The 15631-nt window shown below is 36.1% G+C and overlaps 1 protein-coding gene and 1 non-coding gene across 2 annotated transcripts in view; one reads left to right on the top strand and one right to left on the bottom strand.

The window, feature by feature from the left end:
• Nucleotides 1-9973, top strand: part of LOC123764772 (multiple epidermal growth factor-like domains protein 6) — a 242118-nt gene extending 232145 nt beyond the window's left edge. Inside the window, 1 exon segment of the mRNA XM_069302606.1 lies at nt 5119-9973. Within this exon segment, the coding sequence (XP_069158707.1) occupies nt 5119-5180 (62 nt within the window). The 3' untranslated portion in view covers nt 5181-9973.
• A 187-nt stretch (nt 9974-10160) lies between these two features.
• LOC123764771 (uncharacterized) overlaps nt 10161-15631 on the bottom strand; it is a 28630-nt gene continuing 23159 nt past the window's right edge. The window contains exons 4-5 of the transcript XR_011222346.1: nt 14431-14514; nt 10161-11365 (exon numbers count right to left, since the gene is read on the bottom strand). This is a non-coding gene — a transcript (uncharacterized protein). The remainder of the gene's footprint in view (nt 11366-14430; nt 14515-15631) is intronic.

The following is a 15631-nucleotide window of genomic DNA, read 5'->3' as shown; positions in this document are numbered from 1 at the left end:
TAGGTGAATACATATTTTCCAGAACTGAAAAACAAGAGTGACGAGGAGAGGTTAGAAGCATTAAATGTGCCAAAGCTAGAAGATAGAAGAAAAAGGGGTAATATGATCACCACTTAAAAGATAATAACAGGAATCTACCAAATTGACAAAGAGGAATTCTTCAAACCAGCAACTTCAAGAACAAGAGAACACAGATTCCAGCTAAGGAAACAAAGGTGTCAAAAATAATAATAGAAAGTGTTTTTTTGCAAGTGGTAGAAGATTGGAACAAGTTAAGTGAGAAGGTGGTGGAGGCCAAAACTGCAGTACAGCTTTAGTTTCAAAGTGTTTTATAACAGAGTGCTGGGAAAATGGGACACCATGAGCGTAGCTTTCATCCTGCACATCCTGCACTACACTTCGATAATTACACACACATACACACAATATACACATTAAAAAGACTCATTTAAACACAATCAAGAAAACAATCTAATCCTCTTAAAAAAAAGGTTCATCTGAAAAATTTCAAATGTTTGGTAAAATGATACAATTCTTATAAATATCAAATATACAGGGTGTCTAATTATTCACCCCATTATAAAAATTAATAAAATCATTTTTACAGGGGCTACTGTATCTTAAGATGATTTGAAGTAATTAATAACAAGACATTTTTGTTTTAAGAAAACAACCACAGTTCAGTCTTACATCAGCAAATCATAATAATTCATTTATTAAGGCTTATTATAATGGGGTGAATATTTTGTCGACATTGTTGTCACTTTCCTTTCATTGTGATGTGCACTGTTATATTCCACAGTCTTGCATTTTTCAATATTAAAAATCATTGCCATTCTTCCTACCATTTGTGGAGTTCGTGGAGTTTTCTTTGTAAGACCTTGATATCATTATCACTTCTTACTACTTTCCCATAAATTTTAGTGTCCACTGCAAATTTGATAATGTAGTTTGTAATATTCTTATCATGTCCTTGATGTATATGACAAAAAAGGATTGGCCCCAAAATGAAACTTTGTAGCACCCAACTAACCATATTTCTCTAGTCAGATTCATACCTCTTTGCTTTCTTTATTTTAACCAATGTTTTATCTATTCTAGAATTCTACTATTTATTCCATGTGCTTTCCCTTTCCTTGCCAGTCTCTCATGTGGTACTTTATTAAAAACTTTAGTAAAGTTCATGTATGCTACATCTACTGCAAATCCTTTGTTACGTATAGCTTGTTACCGTTTCCAAAAATATAACAAGTTTGTAAAGCTTGATCATGTTGCGTTTAATTACTACATTATTCATGGTGCGATGATGAATGCTTCCCTCTCTTAGGATTCAATCCATTTGCTTGCAGATATAGACATGCGAGGTCAAACTGATCTGATGGTGGTTTTCTGCTGTGCTCTTTCTGCGTATTTTATAAATAGGGGTAACATTTATTCAATCTAGGGGGAAACAATTCCTTGGTCCAGAGATTTTCTGAAAGTGTTGTTTCAGTGGTAGACATAGTTCATCTGCCAATTCCTTAATGACAGGAATGAAATCTGTCCACACCTGGGGCTTTTGAATCTTTGTCAGTGCCATTTCTGATTATATAGCATGTTATGAGGACATCCCTTAATTCATTCTCTTCACCTGCTTCAAATATTTGTGAGAGTATTGGGATATTGTCTAAACACACTAATACTGTATAAACACTAAGAGCTAGAATGTTGGTCCCTTGGGTGTGGGCTGTCATATGCTGTGTGGAGGGGTGGAGGGGAGGGGGAGATCCTGCACCAGGTCAAGAAATTGTTCCCCATCAGCTTGTGATGTTAGATTCACCCAGTCTATTGTCTCGTGATTAAAGAGCCCAAGCCCATCACAAGGGCTTGGGTTTCCACTGCTGGATTGATCACATTTTACAGATCATCAACTTCCTCTGCTGCTGCTGAGTCTACCCTGTAGCATACTCCCACTGTCAGTTTGCTACCATTCTGAGGTATATTGCAACATACAGATTCTGATGATCCTATGGCATTCAATTCCTCATTATTGGTTGCATCCAGGTTCTCTTTCACATACAGCATTATTCCTCCCCCCCTCCCCCCCCTCCCTATGCTCTTGTTGGCCTGTCCTTTCTGAATGTTGGATGGTATCTTGGAAGCTTTCCTTCTGGGAGTAATTCCCCTTCTATAATGTCCTCTTGTCCCCATGTTTCACTGATGCCAATGATGACAAGATTCTCAGCCTCAGTGTATGAACACAGTGCATCACATTCATTTGCTAGGCTTCTTGCATTTGTGTAGAATCAATTTAAGCTTCTGACGTTGCTTCTAGGGAGCCGAGAAATTGCCCCAGCATTTTAAACACTCGTCAATACACTGTCACTTTGGTTTTGTGCCCATTTGTCATCATATACAGCTAGCTCAGCCTGGCTGGGTGAAGGACTACATCCTCTCTTCCAACCACAGTCATGATCACCTGCCCTCTCCTTATCCTTAACTTTGAGTCTTTGTACTGATCCGTGTCTAACGTTTAGTGTTTCTCTTAGTACTTTATACTTTGTAACTTATTTGCTGCGTAATAATATTTTAATTATAAAAAATATAGCATGTCAGATTCCAGTGAATAACTTGTATAATATTTTGGTCCTTCTAATATTTTCCAAGTGTAGTATTCTAATAATTTATTAATCTCTCCTGCATGTACTCCAGGGAATACAGATTTAAAATTTGTAGGTGGTCCCAATAATTTAGATGTTTTATTGAGTGTATTCTAGGGGTAAAGGCTCTTTGCATGCTCTCCAGGTCAGCAATTTATCCAGCTTTGAATGGGGCTGTTAGTGTGCAATAATATTCCACTCTAGAGAACACTAATATCTTAAAAAAGTATCATTGGCATTATATATCAATGAAAATCATTTTGAGGCAATGACGTGACTTGAGCTTGTGTTCTGTTGAACACTGGTTGAAGTAATGTGCATATATATATACTGTATGTATGTAATGTGTGTGTGTGTATATATATATATAATATATATATAATATAATAGTATGTATGTATGTATAATTTTAGGAAATTTAGCAAATGACAATTTTCCAGTATATTTTATGTATTTATTACTTATCTTTTTATGCATTCAGGTGAATGGAGTGAGTATTTTAATTTCTGTTCCTTTCCCATGGGAGCCCCTTTTGGCTCCCTGAAGCTATCTCGCTGAGATGATTCCTAACTACTAGGTCGCATTAGTTCTATTTAGCCTACCAGGGACCAGAGCCAGAACCTGGCCTCCATACACAGGCACAGAGAGTAGGAAACACTCCGCCGTCCCTCTAGGAAAGCATCCAGAAAGTCGGCAAAACAATGCAGACTACTTTGTTTACTCTGACTTTGATACTTGAAGGTGCTTGTCGAGTTCTCTTTTGAATGTTGTGAGAGGTCAGCCAAGTATGCCCCGAGTATGTAGGGGGAAGAATGTTGAAAAGTCTTGGGCCTTTGATGTTGATAAAGTTCTCTCAGCATATTTATTGCACCTCTGCTTTTCAGTGGGGCTATTTAGCACTTCCTGCCATGCATTCTGATCTCGTGTGGTGTTATTTGTGTGTGCAGAATTAGAACCCATTATTTCTAATATTTTTCAAGTTTAAATTATTATGTCTCTCTTCTACCTGCACTCTAGGGAATACAGATTTAACATTTTTAGGGGGTCCCAAAAATTTAGATGTTTTATCAAGTGGATTCTAGCAGTAAAACATCTTTGCATGCTCTCTAGGTCAGCAATTTCTCCAGCTTTGAATGGGGCTAGTATGTAGCAGTATTCCACTCTTAGAGAGCACTAATGTCTTAAAAAGTATCATCAATGGTATGGCATCTCTTGTTTGGAAGGTTCTTATTATCCAACCTGTCGTTTTTCTTGCAGTTGTGACGTATACTTTGTTGTGTACTTTAAAAGTGAGGTCTTCTGACATGATTACTCCTAAATCTTTTACATTGATTTTTCTTTCAATAGTGTGATTTGACTGCATTTTGTATGTGGTTTCTGCTTTGATGTTTGAGTTTTTTCTATAGAGTAATACAGTAATTGGAACTTGTCCTGATTAAACATCATGTTATTTTCTGTGGCCCATTGAAAGACTTGATTAACATCAGATTGGAGGTTTGCTGTATCCTCTATATTGTCTACTCTTATGAAAATTCTAGTATCATTTGCAAAGGATGATACAGAACATGTTTGTACTGTATTGTCTGTCTGATATGAGGACGAGGAAGAGTAGCGGAACAAATATGGTACCTTGAGGTATTGAGCTTTTCATGGTGGATGATTCAAAAGTTATAGTGTTGACTATTACACCCTGGGTTCTGTTTGTTAGGAAGTTGAAGATCCATCTCCCTACTTTGCCAGTAATTCCTTTTGCATGCATTTTGTGTGCAATAACACCTTGGTCACATTTGTGTAATGCTTTTGTAGAATCTGTATATATTACATCAGTGTTTGTTTGTCTTGCATGGCATCTAAGGCCATGTCATAGTGATGTAGCAATTGTGAGAGGCAGGAGCACCCCTGTTCTGAACCTGTGATGCTCAGGGTTATGTAGACACTGTGATTCCATGTGTTTTGTGATCGTCTTAGCACTCTTTCAAAACTTTTTATGATGTGCAATGTTAGAACTATTGTTCTACAATTTTTTGCACAAGCTTTACTACCTCCTTTGTGAAGTGGCACAATCTCTGCCATTTTCAGTACTGTATTTCAGAGATAACACCAGTATCTAGGCTGTCTCCAAAAGATGTTTAAAAGAGCCAAGGCTAGGCTGACCTTGGATCATGGTAATGAGATTATAAACTCTCGACATAAGTTTAATGATTCATTTGTTCACAAACATGTGGTTATATTTGAGCATAGTGATGTTTCCACACATTTAACTAAATAAATTTCTCAAATTGCACACTATTGAATGTTATACTTTAGATATTTGAAACATAGAATGCTCTATTTCATCATTTAGTAACAAGTGAGCATTGATTTAGACAGTTTAGATTTGCATACTAAATGTAGTACCAGCTGTTAAACATGTATCTTATTTTGCATCCTGTAAATGCTGTATGCATTCCCCAACATGAGTTCCTATTTTTGCTCTCAGTCTCCTTCATCACGGCGAGCGACCAACGAGGACGGGCAGATATCCCTGTTGAGCTCAGCTGATTACACTACTGATGGGGAAAATGTGTGTGATGTCACAGCACTGTGATTAACAGACAAGTAACTTGAGCTGCATATTGCTAGAAGATGATGGTAAAATTTATGTAAAACCGCCATGTATTACCGACGTTGATGCCGAGTGGTGGTACCTGTGTCCATGTGCCGAAAACTTTGAAATTACTGTATATCTCGGCGATTTATCACGTGCTATTGTTAATACAGTACATGTTCGTGAGTGATTGCTCAACAGCAAACTCCTGCACACCATCTCCTGGCTGTGCTTGCTCACAGATAATGATGAGTGACATTCGTTAAGAAAAAATCTGAATTTCTGGCATGTGTGATTCAAAAAAATGGCACATGAAAACAACAAATTATAAAATTCTAGTGATGCATTTCTGATTAGAACAACTGTGTGAAAATTTACAACAACAGAACTTCTTTAAATATACTACTGTATATGCATGTAAAGTGTGGTGTTCTAGTCTTGAACATCTAAATGTTAAGTTTTGTCCAATTATATCATCTTAATACGCAAGAAGAGTCAAAATTTTGTAAATATTTAAAACAACCAACTGTGAATTTTCGTATTCCTAGTGTAGGCGTGTTATATAAGTCTAATCTAGGCATACTGTATAAGTCGATACATATTTTCCCATTTTATGTGATGAAAGTTCTCTTTGTTATAGATGTTTCAGTTCAGATATCGAAAGCATCCCATGTTAGCCACATTGGATATGCATTAATTACACATTAAACTCATTATGATGATATTGCATGTGTGTGTTGATAGTTGTTTCCACAATTCAGTTCCTGGGCAGGACAGACAGTTCGGCACATTTCCTTTGACCTGATGTCGAGTTCACCTAGCAGTATGTATGTACAGGTACCTGGGAGTTATGCAACTATTGTGGGTTGCACCCAGAGGAAGGTCAGTAGTTGGCCCAGGGACCCTTCAATAAGCCTACATGCAGGCTTTCTGTCACGACAACAGGGAAACCATGACTTGGTTGTGTGTTTGTGTGTGCTGCAAACTATTTCATTTAATGTTGGCGATGCAATAATAGAGGATGTATTCCAAGATATACAGTATCTTAGTGGCTACAGTAAAGGGGTATAAATTGGATTAATTATTTGTAGATCTGGTTTAAATATCTCAAGCATAATTTAGATTTCAAAGCAATGTCAGCAACACTTAATACATCCAAACAAAATGTAAAAAGTAATTGTGAAATGTAATGAGTCTCAAAATGTTGCATACAAACATTTCCCATCAAAATCCACTTTTCTGATGCTTAATTTACAATAAATACTGAACAATTTTAAAAGTAATGAATGAATAATTGTAGTAGTTGGTAAATTTTTGTATTAAAAATATAGTGTCATCATAAGTTCATTATACTGTAAACTTCAAAGCCATAATTGTGTGTGAAATAGTTCCTGAGAGTGTGTGAGTGTGTACTCGCCTAGTTGTGCTTGCGGGGGTTGGGTTTCGACTCTTTGGTCCCGCCTCTCAACCATCAATCTACTTGTGTACAGATTCCCGAGCATCTCAAGCTGTACTCGCCTAATTTTGTTTGCGATGGTTGAGCTCTGGCTCTTTGGTCCCGCCTATCAACTGTCAATCAACTGGTATACAGATTCCTGAGCCTATTGGGCTCTATCATATCTACATTTGAAACTGTGTATGGAGTCAGCCTCCACCACATCTCTACTTAATGCATTCCATTTGTTAACTACTCTGACACTGAACAAATTCTTTCTAATGTTCTTGTGGCTCATCTTGGTACTAAATTTCCACCTGTGTTCCCTTGTTCGTGTTCCACCCATGCTAAAGAGTTTGTCTTTGTCCACCCTGTCAATTCCCCCGAGAATTTTGTACGTGGTTATCATGTCTCCACTTCTGTTTCCCATGTATGCGAGGTTCAGCTCCCTTAGTCTTTCCTCGTAGCTCATACCTCCTAGTTCCGGGACCAAGGCCAAAGGTCCCGGAACAAAGGTTTTTGAGGCCAAAACTTTCAGTGATTTCATTATACAACAAAGAGTACTGGGAAGACGGGATACCACGAGTGTAGCTCTCACCCCTTAATTACACTTAGGTAATTCCACACATACAGGTACCTCGGGACTAGAATAGCTCCCAACTCAAAAAATTTGGCTCGAGCGCCGTTTTCATGCTCGGTAGTTGACCATTTGTTCAGCACTCAAACACACACACACACAGACACAATGGACGAGTCGGTTTCCCAGTAGCTATCATTCAGTGCATACCACACTAAACTTCTCTGTAAATTTTTGTGTTTTCTTGGATATTTTTTTTATATTCTTAACATAAATAAGTCACTATGACATCCAAGGTGGTTAGTGACAAGAGCCAAATGAAAAGAGAATTAATTAGAACCATGACAGATGAACAAAAAACTCATACCAAACTATGAAAGTGGTGCCAGTGTGTGTGTTCTTGCTACAAATATCATTGGACAAGTTTCTTGTAAGAAAAGCATCCAGTGAGGCTCAAGAGGGAAAGAAAAAAAACAGCACAATTACCTGAAGTTTTTATGCTATGGGACTTCCCTTCCGAACCATTAAATCTCTATTCTTCTTCACCACCTACATATGCCATCTTCTCTCCTAAGTGCAGGTAATGTAAGAATATATTTTCGTTTATTTTATTGTATTCAAATGTGTATATTTTGTGATCTGGAATGAATAAATCCAATATACATTATTCCTTATGGAAAAATTAATCAGTACTCAAGAGTGACACTCGAATGGCCTTCTAGAACCAACTTGAGTACCGAGGTTATACATACAGACACTGTATGTACATTCTATAAAGATTACCTCCTTTTATTTTACCATATGTTTAAACAAGAGAATCTCTTGAAATCAATAGTTTATGTAGAAGTACGGTGGTGAAAATATTATGCAGTGGCAATTGCCAAGTAGATAATTTAATTGGTGGCTGATTGCATTATGTATAGTGTCCTGTCTCTTAGAGCTACTGTAATAATAATAATAATAGTACAGGTATTTTATTTATAAACAATAAGAAATATTCCATAAGGTTTGATGACATTGCTTATAGTACATATTTATATATTTTTTTAATAAACCCATTAATCACATGCACTGTGTCAAGCAAAACAGCACTCTACAAGGTGGAGGTGTTTGCATCAGTATGTCAACTTGTATTCTTTTACTTTGTGTATATGCTATGCACTATGTTTTTATAGAGTACCTATAAGAAAAAAAAAAAGTGATGTCTCAAAAGTTACTGTTACTCAAATAATTACTGTATTACATTTCAACTGCCTCTTTCTATATGTACAATTACTTTCCCTTCTCCAGGTCTTTAGTTAGGTTTCTTATTTTGTATCTATGCATACTGCACATGAATGCTTCTCTGTAGATCATATTTTTATCAGCAAAAACGTTTGTAAATTATTAATGCCTTTATTTTAGAGTTTCAAAGTATAATATCAAATAAGGATCTCTTGAGGAAATATTTCCATGCATATTGACCCTCCAGTGAGTGAAGTGATAGATGTTGCACCTTGGAAAAATAATCATAACTTTCCACATAACTCTTCTGTTGGAGGGTGGATAAATACTGTAGTAATGGCAATGTCCTGAGCATTAATAGATATTCCTATATAAATTCCTTCCAAATAGCAATTTAAAGACTCAAAATTTGGAGTGTGGGGTGAAATTAGACATATGGTAACCATACTGGGTGCTGCATGCAGTGAGCAAAGACAGCCGAGGTCAGTCATATCTGCCACATGCCGACATTTGCCTCAAGTTTTAGGTGGGCTTTCAAGCTATTTCTTATTTGCATATATTCTTGATTTTATGGTAATGTTCTTAATTTTATGGTAATGACAGATTTGCTCAGCAAAATGATATCTTATGAAAGATTTGAGCTTAAAGAATAATATACATAAATATGTTGTGGTCCAACAGTTTAATAAACAGTTAAGCATTTCTGGAGAAAATTCGCCTGCAGTATAAAACTCTTATAACATAATTTTTAATCTTACACGATTCATAAACTTAGATCAATATAAAAATAATAAAAACTGCTTTTTTTTTCAAGTGACAATGCATCTGTGTGCCAAATCTTGGGTTAATTTTTCCCCAAAAAAAAAGAAACTTGTGCAAAGTTATGACAAAACATTTATGAATAAAGCTGAATACAGTACAGTACTTTGTACAGAAATTTATCATTTGTTTAATTTTACACTACAGACAAGTTACCGTGTCTGGGAATATGACAAAAATAAAGGTATGTACCGAGTAAGAATGTGTTGATGTCTTCTGTTTTTAGGCTTCATGTTTTTTCTACACACATTTGCTAATTATATCATGATGCCAATTAATTATGTCAATAATGAGCAATGATTTCAGTAGAAAATGTGTTAGTGAATTTTATAATAGCCTATCTTATAATACTAATACTCTATTGTATCTTGTACTTGCTGGGCTGTAGTTGTATTATATATGGCCATCTCATATGATGCATTTAAAATCATTTCAATACTTCACAGAACAGCTCATTCATTTTTATGTTTTAATAAGGCATTGACCATTAATGATAGATTTTTGTAGCATTTCTTGGGTTATGTATGAATATTTTTAATAATTTTTGTAAAAATCACTGCCATATGTTTATAGCTTTAAATATCAGTTAAATTTGTCTTCTCGAACAAAATGTATAATATTACCTCCATTTATAATTGCCCACATACTATGTTTATCTCTAATATTATTGTTATAATAAATTTGAGAACTGATTCACCATCAAATTATACCTTTTCATTATTAAAATTCATATACAGTACATGGATAATACAGGAAAGGAGTACCACCTCTGGCTGGAAGAAGGGGGGACCCTTAGCCTCAGAGGAAATCACACATGACGCATTAGAGGTAATGTTTAGGTCCCCTCCACTATAAAAGGTATTTAATAAGAAAACAGACTTTTGCTTAATAAAAACTGTTTCAAAATATTTTATTAATAATAATTTACAATTTTCTTCATTAAAGTGAATCATTTTAAAAGAAAATTAAGATGTAATATATGACTCTGGACGATCCAGGTCGGTGGCCTGGTCGCCATGTGAGGGGACGCTGATGCCACAACAAACCCAATACCGACAGACCGTCGGTAATATCGACCGCAGACCGGTATAGCAGGCTCCAGATACCGGTCTCCCAAACCGGTTGTTAATACCGGCAGATCGGTATAAAAGAGGCCGTTAAATTGAGTGGATACTGTAATGTGCATATCCCTTAACAAACATGTCACTAAAATGTACATGTAAGAAGGTAGTGCATTATAAAAGAGAAATTTAAATACTACTTGTTTTTACAAATGTTAGCTTTTTAATAACATATTTATTGAGGGCCTGAATAATATGGCAGGTGAATGACCATAAAATTCTGATCACCTCTACAAAATAAATCCTTAAATATATTTTAGTGAAAATATATGTTCTTTGTACCAAGTAATGACATTAAATACACAGTAATAAAATATAATTACGGTACTAAAATATAATATAGTACTGCATTACTATTACAAAGTGAAAATCTACTACAATATAACAAATTAAACATGCATCATTTAATTCCTCAAGGAATAGTAGTTTTAACAACAAATTTAAATAAACTATACATTATGAGAGACTTGGCTATATTTCTATAAATACAACTAAAAGAAAATGTATACTTTATAACTCATTTATGTATACTGTATTAGCATAAACTAGACACCAAATCAAGATGAGGCTCCCTAATGTGCTGAGTGGAGTGTAACTGATAACTTTTGCTTTTAATATTACGTATAAACTTTCCTTATAATACAAATACAATATTACAATTTTTTTTACTTGACAGAGACCTGCAATAAACCAAGATACAAATGAGTGATTATTAAAGTTTTATGCACATTATTTCATGCTTATTTCTTCATGCATCCGAAGGAGTCCGAGAGCTTGATACTGAGAGATCACCACCAACAAAAAATAAATTTGAATTAAGATTGCTGCAAAAATACTGATAGCTGAAGAAATGATCACAGTGTGAGTTCCAAATACAACAAGAACCACAACAGCAAAACCAAAGAAGATTATCACGTTGATCATGTCATGTATAATGAATGGTACAAGGAGACCTCGACGGTTCTGTAACAAAAGGATCATCCATATTTAAAATATTATAAGACTGCATATAGCTATTCTAAAAGTAAACTTACTATGTATAATGCTTTAACATTAGTATATTAATACTGTATATTGTTAAGTAGAATCAATTGAAGGATAATCTTAGATTGGTTCTTAAGTTATCCTCTCCAACATTAGAATAATGCTCCCTAAAGAGCTTCCTATCTAATTACTGTATAAGCTACACCAACCCCATATCAGTGCAGGGAGTCGGCTCAAGATTCTGAGTCCCACTTCAACCTTCAATTGTCTAGTGAAATTGCTAACTCAATAACTTTTGTCTTATAATAGTAATATTATATTTAAAAAATATAGACAATCTGAGTACAGTGGTCACTTAGTAGATACAGTATTTGTAGGTTTTATAATGCCAATAATTTTGTACACTTTCAGGCATAACTTAATAGTGCTATGTAATGTAAACCGACATATATAAATTATTAATTTATTTTCTTATTTAATCTTTTTACATATAAAAGGAAACAATGGATTATGTTGTCAAAGGGTTTGGTAAATAACTGATACTCTCACAAAACCATTAATAAAGGAAGTCTGCAACCTTTGACAAGCCGCTGACTTCCTATCCTTGTCATGACCACTAGTGCTAGTGGCCCTCAGGTAAATTCAGGTATGTTTCAGAAGTCATTTATTCTATTCCTTGCATGGGTTACTTAAGATAGTTTTCCACTGCTGTTTACAAGTTCTATGGGGTTTTTCCCCAGTCAATCAATCCTCTTATTATTAAAACTGCTTATTATTACCCCTCTCGCTTGATAATTTTTATGGACTAAGATTCCTATAACTGGAAACTTGGCGGTACCAAATACAACTGTTCCAGGGGTAGCCAACTCTGCTCAGATGAAAGCAAGCAGCAGCAAGAGGGTCCCGGTCAGAGCAATGTGTGCAAATAAACACCTTGCATACGAATGGGCCGAATGCTTGTCCAAGACCACAAGTGACAAAAGACAAAATCTGTTCTCAGTCCAGCTTGTTGTTCTAAGGTTTCCCTACATCAAGAAGAGAATCAGTTTAAAGTGGCCTCTCCTAACCTACCAGAGGACCCAAAACAGAAAACGAGACAATAAATACGTCACTTTCACAAGCTGCTTCCAGTTTTTTAGTACGACAATTTTTGGCCTTGTGTAACACATACGAGCAAAAAGCGATGTTCTTTGTAGGAGGACAGGTCGCTCAGTCAGGCACATCATGATCTCATCTCGTTACTTCACTTATGATCTTTACATTATTTATCTTAGGGTTACCATATCACTTGTTTTATTGTGCCTACAGTATCTTTTCTGGTGGGTTATATCTAAGTTTAAGCCCATCCTTATATCTAAGTTTAAGCCCTAATATGTACATACTATCTGAGGCCTAATATAGTACATGTGTGTGCTATAATATGCCTAGGAATATTTAAGTTTGATTTTTTAGCTTTATTTTTTTCCAGTCTCTATATAGTGAATAGTACCAAATTCTATCAAATTTTCCATTATGTCAATACAGTGGTACCTTCGTTTACAAATTTAATTTGTTCCCAGAGATAGTTCATCAACCGAAAATTTGAAAACAAACGAATTTTCCCATAAGAAATTATGTAAATTTATTTATTTATTTTGTATTTATTTATTTATATATACAAGAGTTCTTACATTCTTGTACAGCCACTAGTAAGCATAGCATTTCGGGAAGTCCTTAATCCTATGTTCCCTGGAATACGACCCCGCAAAAAATTGTTTAACAACCAAGTACCCATTTTATTCTAGAGTTAAACAGAGGCCACATTTAAGGATATGTGCCCAGTAAATCCTCCCCGGCCAGGATACGAACCCAGGACAAAGCGCTCGCGAAACGCGAGGCGAGCGTCTTAACCACTACACCATGGGGAAATTGAATTAATCCATTCCACACACCCAAAAATATTAACTTAAAAATATATTTTATAAATAATAGTACTATACTCATGTTTTGTACTACAGTATGTATATCTTACCTTTATTGAGGACTCTAGTTGGTGTATGGAAGATCGTGAGAAGGGGAAGGAGGAGGAGAGGTGTTAGTGTTTGGAAGGGAAGTCCCCTTCCATTATAACATTAGGCAGTGATGACATTTCTGGGGTGCTCTCTGTCTTATGTTTTGCAGGCATACCACTAGGACCTGGTTGTAGCTCACTGCTTGCTTGTCTTACTAAGAATCTGCCTAAAGACACTTGTTGTTTCCCTATGCTTTAACACTTGTCTGTATCGAGACATCACATTCATTCACTTTGAATGATCTCTTGTTTTTTCTCTATCATCATCCTCACAACTATTTTCTTAGGATTGAACTTTACCTCTTGAGTTTCTTGGGACCCATAGCATGATATATAATAATTACTTTTATGTTAAGAAACCCCCCAAAAGAGCACAAAAAGCAATGAAATTCTTCACAAATAATTGAAGCGCGGTCGACACTAGGGCGGGACACACTGGTAAACTGATGCGTGCCACCAGAACCACGTGCTTGGTCGACCTTAATGTGCATCAACAAATTCGAGAAGCGAGGGTAGCCTCGAATACCAAATCATATTTTACTAAGAAATTGAGCTCTAAAACCGAAAAATTCGTAAAGAGGGCCTTTGTCAACTGAGGTTCCACATAGTTACAAAAAACACTATCTAAACAGAAGGATGGGTTGCTAATTTTAGGGTCAATTTCAGATCCCCAGGCTCACATCACCTTGTTGAGAGAGCCACATTCTGGACACAGGTTTCGTTAAATTAGGGCGAGTCTTGGAGGCCTCGTACAATTTTCTAGGTTTGGCAAAAGGGATAACTGCTTAATTCATACACTAAATGATCAATTGAAATGGGCTTTGGAAATTACCTTATTTGATGATCAACACACCTTACAATATTCTAAACACTTCTATTATGAAAACTGTAAATATTATTCTTAAATATAAATTTTTATGAATTTTTAGTGTTGCAATTTTGTAACACTGTTGTTCCAATAAGTACTGTACTAATAAAACAGAAAGATACATACCCGCCTGACACCATGGATAAGCATGGAGGATGTGATGACTAACTAGCAAAGCTGTGCCGAACAAGATGTAAATCACAATTTTTGCTGGAAAAATACACATTTTTAATACAGTAATCTTAAAAACGGTAGAGTTAATTTAATATCTTACATTCTTATTTCTGATAAATACTTATATAGGTAAGACACAAATGACATGAAACTTGCACAACAAAATCCAGCTATTGATTAGACTATGTATATTACTTACACTACTGCAATTTCATTATATATAAATTTAGATGCAGCAATAATTTGTAACAGAAAACAGCATTGAACATAATGAAATGCCTCTTTCTGGTAGTCCCCCCGGTGGCTCCCTGAAGCTATCTTGCTGAGGAGGTTCCCCACATCCGAGTCTCATGAGTCTCGGATCCTGGCCCCTCTCATAGAGAGGCAGGAAGCAGGGGACAATTATCATCAACCTCACAAGGAAAATAACCAGAAAGTCAGTGACGCTTTGCAGATAACTGCAAGGTTCATAAAAAACAAAGCATTGAAACAGCTAAACGAGAGTGCAGATGATTCAGTCACAACAATTGGTTCACTCAAAATTAGCTCAAGCCCATTATTACCAACCGACACCTACCAGGTGGCTCAAGAGCCCCATCCAACAGCCAGCTTCCTGGTCAGTCCAGTGTGGATGCCCAACAAACTGATGAACTAACAAACCAAGTATGGAGGAAGGCAGGCAGGAAGACACCAGGGTTCTACCAGAAAGAGAGGTTCCATTAAACTGCACACTGGTTTTCTGGAAGGAGCCCCTTGGGTGGCTCACAGATGCTATCCAAAGAGAAAAAGGAAAGGAAGGGACTTACAAGGGAGGAGGACGGAGGAGAGATGTTAGGTACTAGGTCAAAGAAAAGACTGTGTATCAGAAGACTGACAGGGACCAGGAACATTGACCAAATACTAAGCTGCCAGGACCCTATTAGACCTTCAAAATCCCAGAGCCCGAATATTAGCACACAACATGTTGGAGAAAACTGTAGCCAAAGCAGCATACAGTATTTACAAACATCATGGGCTTGAGAGTAGACTACAGACTGGCCAACTTTGATGACACTGAATAACCTGACACATACAAACCTTGAAACAGAATCAAGGAAATAGAATCAACCTACATGTCATTTGCTGGTGCAGAACCAGTGGCATGCAAGCAGTG

The sequence above is a fragment of the Procambarus clarkii genome, chromosome 48 (assembly GCF_040958095.1).
Source record: "Procambarus clarkii isolate CNS0578487 chromosome 48, FALCON_Pclarkii_2.0, whole genome shotgun sequence".
NCBI classification, from domain to species: domain Eukaryota; kingdom Metazoa; phylum Arthropoda; class Malacostraca; order Decapoda; family Cambaridae; genus Procambarus; species Procambarus clarkii.
The sequence above is the reverse complement of the archived record's forward strand: the minus strand, read 5'-3'. Positions and strand labels throughout refer to the sequence as shown.